General features: G+C 38.3%; 1 protein-coding gene across 3 annotated transcripts in view; it reads left to right on the forward strand.

The window, feature by feature from the left end:
• Window positions 1-15,885, forward strand: part of LOC143250580 (uncharacterized) — a 92,450-nt gene that overhangs the window by 4,168 nt on the left and 72,397 nt on the right. For all 3 annotated transcript variants that reach the window (XM_076501362.1, XM_076501363.1, XM_076501361.1), the window contains exons 2-3: window positions 3,034-3,198; window positions 9,501-9,570. In XM_076501362.1, coding sequence (XP_076357477.1) covers window positions 3,034-3,198; window positions 9,501-9,570 — 235 coding nt within the window. The remainder of the gene's footprint in view (window positions 1-3,033; window positions 3,199-9,500; window positions 9,571-15,885) is intronic.

Genomic DNA, 15,885 nt, shown 5'->3' on the forward strand with positions numbered 1-15,885 from the left:
CATGTGCATGGAGGGGTGGCACTGTTGGTTGATCAGCATATGCTCACCCAGTCTTTGCCACTCGATACACTCTTGTAGGCTGTAGCCATCTGTGTTTCCTTCGGTTGTACCATTACTGTTTCTTCTCTCTACCTGTCACCTGGAGAGACCTATGATCAGTCAGACCTTGACTGACAACATCTTGTATCAGTATGCTTTGGCTTTAAGAAGGCTTATGATACAACATGGAGGTATGGCATTTTGTGGCATATATGGATTATGCGGTCATTTGCCCATTTTTATTAAAAATTTTAAAGTACAGGTGATTTGAAGTTTGTGTGGGTTTGACACTTTCTTTTCTTCAGGAACATGGAGCCCCTCAGGGCTGTGTTTTGAGTGTCACACTTTTCAGTATAAAGATTAATTTCCTTACTTAACAGCTCCCTCTTACTGTTTCAAACAGGTTCTATGTTGACAACTTTCACATCTCATGTCAGTCGTTGAACATGAAGTATATTGAGAGGCAGTTACAAGACTGCCTTCAATTGTTTACTGAAGTGGACCATAGCAAACAGCTTTACCTTCTCTCTCTTTCAAACTTTTTCCATGCACTTTTGTTGCCAACAGGATATTCACCCTGATCCTGAACTCTGTATTGGTGAAGTTGTGCTGCCCGTGGCCCCTGATACAATGTTCTTGGTCTTATCTTTGACCATAAGCTGACATTTATATCACACATTAAGCAGCTACAGGTCAAATGTACAAGAGCACTGAACATCCTCTGAGTCTTCTCTTCCACCACTTGGGGAGAAAAACAATGTTCTATGCTAAAGATATATCGTGCTCTTATTCGATCGAAACTCGACTATGGATCACTGGTGTTGGCTATGCCAGGACCTCAGCCTTGAAGATGCTGGATCCCATTCATCATCAAGGACTTTGGCTCTCCACTGGGGCTTTCTGCACTTCCCCAGTTCAGAGCTTATATATACATGAGTCTCGTGAACCTTCTCTGCACCTCTGCCGTTTGCAACTGTCTTTACTACATGCTTTGAAACTTTGTTCCTTACCATAGCATCCCACCTGGGGATGTGTTTTTCTTCCTTCGTGGGCCGTACTTTTTCAGAACAGATGATCTGCCATTGCTCTTTTTGGCCTTCATATCCAGGTGCAGTTGGATTGATTGGGTCTATTCTTGGATAACATTGCTGTATCCACTGGTCAGCCCATCCCACCATTGCTTCTTACAGTCCCCAAATGTGATCTGTCTTTAAGTCATCTGAGGAAAGTAGACACTCCTGATTGAAAATACTGTCTACTATTTGCTGAACATCTTTTGAACCATCCTTCCATTCCAATTTATGCAGATGGTTCGAAATTAGGTAACTGTGTGGGTTCTGCCATAGTTTTTTGTGGTTCAGTGGTTGTGCACAGAATTCTCACTCCAGCTTCTGTGTTTACTGCTGAACTGTATGTCATTTCTCTTGCCCTGGATTATATAGAAGCTAAGCAGAACTCAAATTGCACTATTTATACTGACTCGCTTAATTATTTACTGGCCCTGGAATAACTTCACATCAGTTCACACCCTGTTCTCACCGATATTGAAAATCGACTATCCTATTTCTCTTTAACATCTATTTCTATCTAATTTTTCTAAATACTGGACCTTATTGGGATTTGCAGGAATGAGCTCACCAAAACTGTAGCTAAATCTATCTGGCACCATCATCACTATGCCTGTTCCATATGTAAACTATGGTCCTGTATTCAAGGCTCGGGTCTGAGCCAGCTGGCAGTTGACTTGGAGTGAGCAACGTGAAAACAAGCTTTTCCAAATGAAATCCTCTATTGGACTTTGTTCGTCTTGGTACCATAAGAATCAGAAAGAGGAAGTTGTTCTAACTAGACTATACATTGGTCACAGTTTTTTAACTCATTGTTTTCTTTTATCTGGATTAATGCACCAATGTGTTGTCTGTGTAACAATTAGGTTACAGTGAGGCACATTTTACTGTCTTGCCGTCATTATGACTCTCAACGATGGCACTATTTTAAACATGTTCTGTCCCAAGGTTTATCTGTAATGTTAGAAATTGTTATTGGTGATGGTGACACTGTCCACCTTGGAAATGTTTTTAGTTTTTTAAAGGCCATTAGTCTTTTTAAAGCTATTTAAGTTTTTTAATTAATACATTAGACCTTTTTTAATGTGATTCTTTTCTAAGAATCAAAGTACAACTAGTTCAATTTGAAATTAGAAAATGGCCATAATGTTAAATAACTCAAAACTAGGACTGGAAAGCCAACTTCATGTTACTACACTTGTTACCTTTTTTCTATTCTAACTTTTTGTTCTTCTTCCAGGTATTTGTTTCCCGTTACCATACTATATACATATGACTTTACAGGTCTCTAATTATCACTGATGAGATAGGGTATTCCACAAGACAGCTAGAGAGCTCCTCATAGTATCTTGCTTTATAAATAAGCCCTGTACTAATTCATGGACTACCATGAGTAGAGCAGTCCAAGTTGAATAAACTGGGACTGGTCTGCATTTGAAAATAGGGTTTTCATGGTAAACATTAAACTGTCTTATGTTGAATTTTTCTGTACTCCCTAAGTCATTTCCAGTGGAGAGAGCCTTTGCCACTTGGATGGTGGACCATGGAAGCTTATTTGTAAGTGTTAGTGCTTTCATTCAGGTAAGAATGGGGTGGTAGTGGTGTTCTGTTAGTGTAGTTTGTGAATAATTTCTTCCTAGTGAAGACTGGAAGAGAAATTTCCAATGCAGCCTACGTTTGGGCAGAATAAAGGTACAGGAAAATGAAAAAAGCAATTAAATACACATAATGTAAGGAAGCATAATCCAGGAAAAAAATAAATTTGATTTACATGTGTTGATACATTGCTATTGCCATGATACCTTGTTGAAGGGGAATGTATTTCAATTTAATTCTTTTGATTTTAATGTATATTTAAATTTTATTTATTATTAAATGTTCAAAAGATTTTATTGCTCATACTGTCATGTTGTACTCTGTTTCTTAGGTGTTCGAAGCAGTAAAGATGGTTCCTTCTATGAATCACAATAGTAGAATAGAAGCTGTTAATTTTTGGAACAGTTTATCAGAAAATCTTGAAGAGATAATTAACAACAATTCTGAGAAGGTAGCATCTGTAATTTTGTCATTGGAAGAAGATCTTGCAAAACAGGTCAGTTTAGCATGAGGAAAACTGAAATTTTTATTTCTTATGAATTGTGTTTTGTATGTTTTTTGTAAACAAGAGTCTGAAACTGATACACTAAATTTGTTATTAGTTTTTGTTTCTTTATCAAAACTGTGTAGGTATTTTTGTGCCCATTTAATGCATTGGAAAGACAGTAGCTTATTCACCAAATTAGTGTTTTGTGAGTAATTCATATCCGAAATGAAAATGCTCATACTAATGTTTACAACTTTATTTTGCTATTTTGTTCCATATGATGACTTGCAGGTAGATTTAACAGGTAGGTACATGGATTTTCAATGCAACAAAATGAACAAAGTAATTAAATTGTTTTGAAACATTAAATTTTCAGAAATCACCCCTGACCCCACCACCAAAAGCCCCTTTGTGTGGATTCCTGTACGTGGTGAAGGGACTCCTAGGGAAGGTTATGTTCTTTCAATTTACCTCCTCTGGGATCTAAATATTCACCCATGTGTTTGCCATGCATGGTGACCCGTGAAGGGGAGGAGAGGACCCTGGTGGTTGAGGGAACCAACCCTAACACACCACTTTGTCCTTGAATTTCTGTACATGAACAGTCTTGAGGTGGCCCCCTAGGGTCAATCAGCTTGTCCACTTAGGGTCAATCAAGTACCAGTGTTGGATGTTCTCAGCAGGTGTTTTGGACATTGTATTTGATGCTGTTGTTTGGGTAGAGTTGCTGCAGTGTCCTTGTTTGGCATTGTAGTGTGTCCTCTGATAGGGCTCCATGGTGGGTGGGGTCAGTGGGCACTGAAATATTCCTTTTTTATCATGGATCCTCCAAATAAAAACCTAAATAAAATATTGAAAAAACAGTCTTCAACATCTGTAACACCTATTGTATCTCATTCTCTTATACTACATTCTCTTTCAGGCAAACCTTTAGGGCCAAAGTTTCCCTTTTTTATTCAGATGGGACTAGAGGGACTTGCTGGCTCTCCAAAGTCAGTAAAGAAGCTTTGATCTGGTTTCACACTGTTGGAAACATATGCATCTCAACACTGTGAACTCCTCTTGTATTCAGAGGTGATTGGGAATATACCTATTGAGGTAACACCTCATTCTACTTTGAATTCATCACAAGGAATTATTGTTGAGAGGGACTTGAAGAACATTCCTGAGTCATAAATTCTCGCTGGTTTCTCCACCCAGTTGTTTCTGCAGTGAGGCGTATCTCCACTCGTAAAGATGGAATTATGATGCCGTCCAGTGTTCTCTCTCTGAAATTTACATCACCACATCCACCTGCCACCATCAATGCAGGTTACCTTAATTACAGGGTAAAGCCATACATTCCAATCCCTCTCAGATGTTTTCAGTGTCAGCAGTTTGGTCACTTGAAGACATCATGTCGTAGTTCCTTGATGTGTGCTCATTGTGGTGGCAAGGACCACGATGCTTATGAGTGTGAAACGGATCCTCATTGCTATAGTTTCAAGGACTCTCACTCGTCCTACTTTCGTTCTTGCTCTAAATGGTTGGAAGAAAAAGAGGTGCAGTGTTTGGAAACAATTCACAACAATACTTACCCTGAGGCGAGAAAGTTGCTGGGCACCACTTCATCTCGAACGTATGCTGCTGCACTTTGTTCCACTACTACAGTGGGAATGCAGATGGATCTCTCTGTGCCTCCAAAAGAATCGTTCTCAAACCAAATGAAAAGTCTTTTGACCTCCATAGTTAAAAAAGTTGATCAATCAACTTCAACATTCATCTCTGTCCTTAACATGTGTTCCAGCAAATCTGAAGATACACTTTCTTTGGTTCCAGGTACGAGCATTTCCTGGGGTACCACCCCAACTTGCAAAACAATCATTCATTCACATTCTCAGTTGCTGGAATCCTCTTTCAACAACAAAGACCTGCCCAATTGACCCAGGGCAGGATCCATGGAGGTCAACAGACATCTGTTGAATGAAGAAAGTAAAGAAAAAACATGGTTGTAAACAGAAGGGCTTTCCACTCAATTTGCCTACACATATATAAAAATGGCCACCTTGGTACATTGGAACTGTCGAGATTTACGTTTTAATCTGGATGACATCAGAGTACTGTTTGCTTCCTATCATCCTGTATGTCTTTCCTTACAGGAAACATTTCTGAACCTTTTGGCAGTTATTCTTTGTACAGAAATGACGGGTTGTGTGATGAACGAGTGCATGGAGGGGTGGCACTGTTGGTTGATCAGCATGTGCCCACCCACTTTTTGCCATTCAACACACCCTTGGAGGTTGTAGCCATCTGTGTTTCCTTTGGTCATACCATCACTGTTATCTCTACCTGTCGCCTGAAGATAGCTATGATCAATCAGACCTTGATGCTCTCATTGAACAGTGCTGTCTACCTTTTTAATCCTGGGGGACTTTAATGGACAACATCCCTTCTGGGGAAGTGCTGATATTGATAGGAGGGTTCGCTCTGTAGAGCATATGCTCTCTGGTTACAACTTTTTTCTTTTCAATAGCAGTTCTACTTATTTTCATGCACCTTGTCAGTCCTTTACTGCTATCGATCTCTCAATTTGCTCCCCTTTGCTATTCTCCCACGTTTCAAGGAGTATTGACAATAATCCATGAGGCAGTGATTATTTTCCTATAATTTTGAGAGAGACTGGCCGTGGTCGATGCCACATGACCCATGTGCCCCGGTGGAAGTTGGATCAGGCAAACTGGCTCTCCTTCACTGCTCTTGCAAAACTTGATCCTGTCATCATCTGTAAGTCATCAATAGATGATTGTGTGGCAGCAGTCACTGACTGTATTATACAAGCAGCTGCTCAATGTATTTCAAAAACCTTGACACGTTTACCACGATATCCCCCTCCATGGTGGTATCCTGCCTGCTACATGGCATGGAAGGCTCAAAAATGGGTCTAGGATACTTTACGTTGGTATCCCACACCCTTGCACTGCATCACTTTCCAGCAGGTCTGTGCATATGTTCGGTGGGTGAGACGTCAAAGCCAGAAGGACTTTTGAATTAAGTTCACAACCAGCATCTCTTCTACTACCAGTTTAAAAGTAATATGGGACAAGATTTGAAAGGTCAGTGAGCAATATGATTCTGTCCTTCTCTTGATCTTGTTCTTGCTCTCTGATGGCTAGGAAGTAGCTGATACCTGGAGAATCACCAGTACTTTAGATGAAAGCTTTTGCTGGATATCTAGCACTTCTGCTTCATCTTTCACCTTCTTAGCCATCAAGACTTCGGCAGAGCGATCACCTCTTCCCTTTCGAACTGATTGTCTCTATGACTATAATTGTCCCTTTACATTGGTGGAACTCAAATTGGCCATTCTTCAGTCTAACAGTACATTGGTCAGACCTGATGATATATACTACAAGATGCTGATTGTTTTTAATCGGATCTGGCAGGAGAGTTGTTTTCCTCATGCCTGGCACCAGGCTATTGTCCTACCTTTCTCTAAGCCTGGGAAGGATCCCAAGATTTCTTCAAACTACTGTCCAATTTCTTTGATGAGCTGTCTCTGTAACACCTTAGAGAGATGGTTAATGCTCATCTTGTTTGATTCCTCAAATCAAACAACATCCCCTTGCCCACCCAGTGTGGGTTCCAATGACAGCACTCCACCATAGACCACATGATTTGATTTGAAACATCAATCAGAGAGGCCTTTCTCAAGTTACAACATCTTGTATGAATATTCTTTGACATTGAGGTATGACATTTTGAGAGACCTTCATTTATATGGATTATGTGGCCATTTACCCATTTTTCTTAAACATTTTTTAATGGACAGGTGATTCCAAGTTTGTTTGGGTTCAACACTTTCCCAGCTTTTCTACAGGAACTTGGAGTTCCTCTGGGCTGTGTTTTGAGTGTCACACTTTTCAGTAAAAAATTAATGCCATCACTGAACAACTCCCTCTTACTGTAGCAAATGGGCTTTATGTTGATGACTTTCGCATCTCATATCAGTCTTTGACCATGAGGTATATTGAGCGGCAGTTACAGACTGCCCTCAATCACTTACTGAAGTGGACCACAGCAAACAGCTTTAACTTTTCTAAAACTGTTTGCATGCACTTTTGCTGTCAACAGGGTATTCACCCTGATCCTGAACTACTTATTGGTGAAGTTGTGCTGCCTGTGGTCCCTGAGAGAAAGTTCTTGGTGTTTATCTTTGACTGTAGCTGACCTTTATACCACACATCAAGCAGTTATGAGTCAAATGTACAAGATCACTGAACATCCTTCGTGTTCTTTTCCACCACTTGGGGAGCAGATTGATGTTCTGTACTAAAGATATATCGTACTCTTATGCAATTGAAACTAGGCTTTGGATAATTGGTCTATAGCTCTACCAGGACCTCGGCCTTAAAGATGCTAGACCCCATTCATCAGGGACTTCGGTTCTGTGCCGGGGAGTTCTGCACTTCCCCTGTTTAGAGCTTATACACATAGTCTCATGGACCTTCTTTGCACTTCCACTGTTTGCAAGTCTTTACTATATGCTTCAAAACTTCCTTCTCGATCAAAGTGTCCCACCTGCGGTTATGTTTTCCTTCCTCAGTGGGTCATGCTTTTTGAGAACAGACAATCTGCCATTGCTTCTTATGGCCTTCTTATCCAGGTGCAGTTGGGTGAATTGGGTCTGTCCTTTGATAACACTGCTGTCTCTACTGGCCAGTCCATCCCATTATGGCTTATTAGAGTTCCCAAATGTGACCTCTCTTTAAGTCATCTGAGAATAGCTGACACTCCCAATTGCAATTACTGTTTGTTATTTGCTGAACTTCTTTTGAATCATCCTTCCATTCCTATTTATTCAAATGTTTTAAAATCAGGTAACTGTGTGGGCGCTGCCATGGTTTATTGTGGTTTGGTGTTTGCATGCAGTATCCTCTCTGCAGCTTCTGTGTTCACTTCTGAACTGTGCACCATTATTCTTGCCCTGAATCACATAGAAGCTAAGCAGTACTCAGTTTTCATTATTTATACTGACTCACTTAGTTCTCTACTGGCTCAGGAATTGCTTCATATTAGTTCACATCCTGTTCTCATTGATATTCAAAACTGACTGGCTCATTTCTCTTTAACATCTAGTTTTTCTGGATTTTGGACTACGTTGGTATTTGCAGGAATGAGCTCACTGACATTGCAGCTAAATCTATCTGCCTTGGCACTATCACTGCTGTGCCTGTTCTGTATGTGGACTATGGTTCTGTATTCAAGGATCAACTCCATGCCAGTTGGCAGTCAACTTGAAGTGAGCAACGTCAAAACAAGCTTTTCCAAATAAAACCCTATATTGGATTTTGGGCATCTTGCTTCTGTAAGGATAGGAAAGAGGAAGTTATCGTAACTATACTACACATTGGTCACAGTTTTTTAACTCATTGTTTTCTTTTATCTGGGATTGATGCACGAATGTGTTGTTTGTGTAACACTCAGATCACAATAAGCCGTGTTTTACTGTCTTGCTGTCGTTATGACTCTCAATGATGGCACTATTTTAAACATATTTTGTTCCAAGGTTTATTCGTAAAGTTAGACAATGTTATTAGTGATGGTGACACTGTCCACCTAGGAAATGTTTTCAGGTTTTTAAAGGCTGTTAATTTTTTAATGTTATTTAAGTTTCTTAATTTATACATTAGACCCTTTTTAATGTGATTTCCATTTAAGAATCACAGTTCATCTAGTTTGATTTGAGATTGGAAGTGGCCATGATGTCAAATAACTCAAAACCAGGACTGGAAAGGCCAACTTCAAGTGACTAATGCTGTTGTTTGAACTACCTGTTAGTCATCTTGGCGAGTTATGATAATTACAGTTATGCTACAGAAAGTCATTTACAACTTGTATTACTGTAGTTTTTCTCTTACTGCTGTAGACCATGTAAAAATTGGATTTAATACTATTTGTTTTTAATTCAAAAATTAAGCTTTGACTTGTTTTACCTTAATTTCCTTTTATGAATTTTAATGCTTTAACTTTTTACCAGATGTTTGTCTCAGATAACCTATTTGCTTTGCCCCATAAAACACCAAACTAACCAACCAATTTAAAATATTTCTGCAAAGAACAACAATTAACCAGAACATTATCTCATAGCTAAGACAGCAATTCTGATATATGGTACAATAGCAGTATGCATAGGTAAGGGTAATACTACTTAAGGAATTATAAACTCTTGTATTTCAGTGTGTAGTTAAACATTTTGTAGCTATTTAATAAAGAGGCTCCTATTATTTGTTATTATTTTGAGGTGTTTGCAATTTATATTTTTTAATTTTCAGCTGCAGTCCATGTCTAGTTGCTTATTAGGAACGACTTCAACATCTTGTTTTGAAAAAGTTGGAAATTCAGGTAGGATTGTTAGTATGTGCTGTTCTTCAAAACAAGCAAGTTTAGATATCTCTTTCACATTTTATGCTATTTTACAAAATCTGGAAGTTCTGGTAGTTCTCAATTTCTGATATAGTACATTAGCTCTGCACATATAGATAGAAAAAATTTATTGTGCATGTCACAAGATTTCCTTACTCATCTGGAATCAACTGATTCCAATGTGTCTCATGCAAATCATCACGTGGCAACTCTCCACCAGTAAAAATAACACACACTACCTTGATGCATATGACTCCCTCTATTTAATTCTACCAAACTGTCACTTTTCATTTAGCAATACTGAAATCAAGACATTTGTGTGTGCTCTTCATGTTGTTTGAATTTATTAATGTAAATTGTTTACATATTGATGAGAAATTTTATTATTTTTTTGCATCTGTATATAGTTAATTTATCTTTTAATTAATTTCTCAGTCATTCATCACAGAACTATGGGTTATCTGGGTTTTATCCAAGGAACTTGTCCTACAGTTTCTATTTCCCTCCTCTTTCTCAGGTTATCATTTCCTTCCCATTGACTTGGGAACCTACTAATGGTCAACATTTGTCCAAGACAGTAGCAAATCTGTCTTAACCAGTCATCGAAACTGTCTGTTAGCTTTTTTATATGCAAAAACGTCTCGTTTGGGTTGAGAAAATATTTTACATAGAAGAGCGAACAACGTTTCGACCTTCTTCGGTCATCGTCAGGTTCACAAAGAAAGAGGTAACTGACCGGAAGCTGACCACATGTTTGAAAGGGGTTGTGTAACTGCGTGTCGGAATGTAGAGGGCGGTGTAAGATGTTTGAATATATAATTTTATTTATTTTATTATATTAATATAGGTATAAAGGCGTTTCTTTATATTGGTTTATTTTGAGTTTAAGTTGTTGTAAGGCTTCTTTAATTTTGCGTTTGTTTATGTTTGTTTCTTTATTTAGTATTTAAGTGTTTTCTATGGTTATGTTGTGTTTATTTGACTTGCAGTGTTCGAAAACGTGTGAAGGTGACTTTTTATGTTCTTTGAATCTGGTTTCCATTTTTCTACTTGTTTCTCCAATACAGAAGTTGTGGCAGTTATCACATTGTATTTTGTAAATAATGTTGGTATGGTGTTTGTCAGTGTAGTTTTTACATAGTATAGACCTCAGTTTTGTGCCTGGTTTTTGAATAAATTTGGTATTAACTGGAATGTCATATTTTGTTACTAGTTTTTGCCAAATGTTGGTTATTTGTCTGCTGATGTCAGGAATATATGGTATACAGCAGTATATGGTTTCGTGATTTTTTGATTCGTGAGATATATTTAATTTTATTGGTTGATTTTGCTTTCTGTCTAGGTGTGTGCGTGTAATGTTTTCTACGGTTTGTGGAGGAAACTTATTGATGTTGATGAAGTATTGTTTTATTTTGTCTAATTCATCGTTAATTTTATCTGGTGAGCATAGTTTTATGGCTGTGTTTATTTGGTTTCTTAGTATGTTGAGTTTTTGTTTTGTTTCATGTGCTGAGTCCCAAGGAATGTATAGTCCAGCATGGGTGATTTTTCGGTGGATTTCTGTTTTGAATTGTTTGTCGGTTCTTGTAATTTTGAGGTTAAGAAATGATATTTGATTGCTTTCTTCCTGTTCACATGTGAAGTTAATGTTGGGATGTATAGAGTTAATGTGATTGAAAAAATTAAGTGTGTGTTCTGTAGATTTGAATCCTGCAACCGTGTCATCTACATATCTGTACCAGTATGGTGGTGGATGTAATGCTGTGTTAATTGCTTGTGTTTCAACTTGTGTCATAAAAATATTGGCTAGAACTGGTGATACTGGGTTGCCCATGCTTAGGCCATTTGTTTGTATATAGTTTTGGTTGTTGAACATGAAGTTTGTCTTCATCGTGGTGAATTCTATGAGGGTTGCTAACTGGTTACTGGGAATGTCTATAGTTGGGTTAGGGTCTCGGATATAGAGTTCTAAGGCTATCTTGCAGGCTTCAGTGGTTGGAACTTCTGTAAAGAGGGATATAACATTGAAACTGGCCATTAAGGCATTATGATTAAGTTGATTTAGATTAGACTTGAAATTAAAAGAGTCTTTGATGAATGAGCTGGCTGATGTTACATATTTGGAGAATGCCCATGCTATGTATTTACCAAGATTGTAATTAAACGATTCATATGTGGACATTATTGGTCGTAATGGACAATCTGGTTTATGAGGTTTGGGGATGCCGTATATTTGCTGTGTGCGTGAGTCGGTTTTACGTAGGTAGGAATAAAGTGTTTGTGAAATTGTGTTGGCTTTTTTCATTTGTAGTAGTAATTTGTTCAGTTGCGTCTCGTGTGTCTTTGTTGGATTTGTGTGTATTGGTTTAAATTTGTTCGTGTCTGATAGGATGTTATTCATTTTTAGGATGTATTCATTCGTGTTCATTATGACTATAGCGTTACCTTTATCTGCTTTTAGAATTTTTATGTTTAATTAAAACATTCCAATTAATACCAAATTTATTCAAAAACCAGGCACAAAACTGAGAGACTGGAAACTTGTGATAGACTTGTCTCACCTCAGTCATTTTCTGATTCTACCCTGCTTTATTGTGGGCTTTTGCTCCAGGTGTGTGTTGCAAATATTTACTTGCTTATCCTGGTATCTTTTTCACTGTGGGGTGGTTTATCAGTTTTGAGTACTTCCATTCAGGCTTGCTTCAGCCTTGTATGTTTTTGATCTGGAAGTCAAAGCATTTACTTGTGACTTACATACTCGAGGATTGTGTTTCTATCATTACATGGATGACAAGTTACTGTTAACTCATTCTGAACAGAGTCAGCCCATCATACACATTGGCTGCTCCAGCAGGTGGCTCATGTAGGCTGGTTAATGAAATTGATGAATTCCTTCCTTTTGCATACCCAGTATCTTGTCCATTTGGTTGTTTTTTTCTTCATTCATTTCAGTCAGGCTCAACCTTATGCTATTTGATTTTGTTTGATGGAGCTTTCAGTTCTCCACGTTTATGTATTATTCTTTGGCCGTCTTACTTACATAAGGATCAGGAGGAGGAAGTTGTTTTGGTTAGGCTATGCATTGTTCACAGTTTAACTCATTGCTTTCTTTTATCTGATCCTGATGCACCAGTGTGTGGCCTGTGTGACACTCAGGTCTCAATAGCCCATGTTTTACTGTCATACTGTCATTATGATTGAGAGCAACAGCACCATTTTAAACATATTTTTACCATGGGTTCACCCTTGAGATTAGTCAGTGTCTTTGTGATGGCGACACTGTCCACCTCAGTTGTGTTTTTAAATTTTTAAGGGCCATTGGTCTTTTTAACTCTATAAAGATCACATTATCATAAATGTGTCCCTTCAGAGCTGGGGGGCAGTAGTTATTCACAGATAAACATTTTGGAACTTCTGCCTGTAGATCGTGTTTTGGTTCATTTTCTCCATCTGACCAGGAATTGTCTGGTAATGATCCATTCTGATAATTTTACAGTGGTTGCTTACCTCCATCATCAAGGTCATATGTGTTCTCGACCCCAATGTTTTAATACTTTAGATCATTTTTTTCTTGGGCCGCACATTTGATATTCATGTCATTATATGTTTTGTTCCATGTGTGTTGAATCTTTTTGAGGATTGTAATTCCTGTTCCTACAGTCTATCCAAGAGTTGTTTCTCAGTCCTTTTGTTTCTTAGTGGGGTACTCCTCACATTGAGGCATTTGCCATGTCCATCAACACCAGATTGCCTCTGTTTTGGTCTTCAGTTCTTCAATCTATTGCTCCAGCTATATATGTTTCAGTCAGTCTTGGACCAACAAATACCTGTATGCCTTCTTCTCAGGGTGGTTTCAATTATCCAGGCTGCTCTGTGTCAGGTTCTTCTGATTGCTTCTTTCTGGCTGGCTCAGTGGTGGTTCCCATGTCTACTCCAGCTTCTAGCTACCCTTCTATTACCTCTTACTCTATACTTTCTTTATCATTTGATTATTGATTGATTATTTGGAATTCAGTAAAAAGATACCCAATGAGCTATCTGTGCTCTGCCCCCCATGGGTATCAAAATCTGGTTTATAGAAGTACAAGTCTGTAGACATACAATTGTTCTACTGGGGGGGGCTTCTTCATCAGTCTTGGTTATAGGCATGTCAAGTAGCTCTTCCTTGATTATTTGGAATTAAGCACAAAGATACACAAACCAGGTTTATAGAAGTACAAGTCTGTATACATACCACTGTGGTACCTGGGGGGGGGGCTTCTTCATCAGTCGTGGTTGCTGGTGTGTGAACTAGCCCTTCCTGTCCTCTATTTTCATGCCTGGTTTTTATCTGGTTTTTGGTAAAGAAGTCCAGTTTGTCCCAGTGAGTGGCTTTTTTTTCTAGTTTGTTCTATTCACCATTCTCCTGGGAAAGTTTATCAACATAAATGAAATGCTTTCCACTGTTGATCTTTGAGTCAAGGAGTTCTTACTTACTTGACACACTGCTCATCAGTCATGGTTACTGGTGTGTCAGTTAGCCCTTCTTGTCTTCTTATCTTGTCTTTGGTAAAGAAATCCAGTTTGTCTCAATGAGTGGCTTTTTTTCTAGCTCGTTTTATTTGCCATTCTCCTAGGGAGGTTTATCAACATAAATGAAATGCTTTCCACTGTTGGTCTTTGGATCAAGGAATTCTTACATACTTGACACTGTTCCTCATATTGCAGAGTCCGGTACTTGGGATTTTTGTCTCCTCAGTTGCATGTTATCAGGCTGCCTTGTCCCTCACTTTTCATTTTCCCAGTACTGTGGAGTGTTTGTCTCTCCTATTCTTTTCATATTGATGCATTCTTTCTGGATTAATTATTCACCTTTCTGAGCTGTTCTTCTGGATTTGGTTGTTACTGTGGTCCTTTACTGCCTCACTTTACCTTTGGACACCAGAGTTCAGGTTTATTTGCCATTGACATCTCATGCATTCTTTATTGTTTCACATATATTCTTTATCTGGATCAATCTTTTTTTCACAAAACTTCAGTGGGTTGATAGGGTCACTCCTCTTTTTCAGTCATTTTCCTTCCATTCATTTCTTACTTTTATTTTTGGTCTGATCTGAATAGACTTCTGTGTCCTATACACGCTCTTTGTTGTTATATTGCCCACACAACTTCCTCCTGTGATGCTTATTCCTGCATTTCTGCCTCATTACTTCTAGGCCGATATTCTCTGTTTGCAATATTTTGCCTTCCACCCTCACCAGTTATGTTAAAATTTTAATTTAGTGGGGTTATTCTTTATAATTTTTTTTCTGTACTTTGTTCCAGGTGTATTCTAATCAGATCAGACACCTTTTCTTTGGAATTTCATGTTTATCATCCCTTGGAAGAAATTCTCAACATGGGCATGTGGACTACTACTAATACATTCATATCTCACTATTTGTATTGGATTATAATATTTTCAGACTTCAGAGAGATTATGACTGGTTAAGTTATATTTTGTTACTTCTTTCTTCCTTTCTGTTTGTTGCTGCTCATTGTGTGGATCAATTCCTGTTCAGTGGTGATATTGTATTATTCAATCATTCAAATTCACACTGTATACCACTTTTACTTATATATTATGATTTCCATGGCCAAAGTACACACACTGCTGAAATGGGGTGTCTCACAAGATCACTTGTAGATTTATCCTGATGTTATGTTTTCTTTGTCAGCTTACGTATCTCATACTATACTTACCCATGGACTGCCAGGGTAAAGCAGAAGGGAATAGCTGTCTATCTTTGCCAAGCTTTGTATTGAATGAATCTACTTTTAAAAACAGGGTTTTGTAATTTTCCATTGCACTATCTCAGATATTGTTCTTTTAGACCAGGGGTCAGCAACCTCTTTCTACACAGGGGTCAAAGTCTATGTGAGCAGATGGAGGGCCACATTAAGTTATAAACTTGAATTCTTTTTTAGGACTACCATGGGCCAGGTGGATGTGATATTTTGTTTGAGGACTGAGGGCCAGATGATTTTGGCTGATGGGCTGTAGGTTGCCAATCCCTGCTTTAGACTGTCCTCCATGCTTTCTTCTCTCTTTTACTCAAGTGAAATTGGAGAGTTTTTACTGCTTTCCAGTTCCAAATTTCTGGAGTGGTGGACTATGGAGGCATCCTAACATATGTATAAATGATTGTAAAACCAATTAAGTTGAGAGTAGTTTATACTCTTGTTACTTCATCTGTTCATGGGTCATGATGGGAGGCACTTGCAGGTTACTATGGTTTGTTATCCTTTGATGTTCTTATTATTTCAAGGATATAA

The sequence above is a fragment of the Tachypleus tridentatus genome, chromosome 5, assembly GCF_004210375.1.
Source record: "Tachypleus tridentatus isolate NWPU-2018 chromosome 5, ASM421037v1, whole genome shotgun sequence".
Classification (NCBI taxonomy): Eukaryota; Metazoa; Arthropoda; class Merostomata; order Xiphosura; family Limulidae; genus Tachypleus; species Tachypleus tridentatus.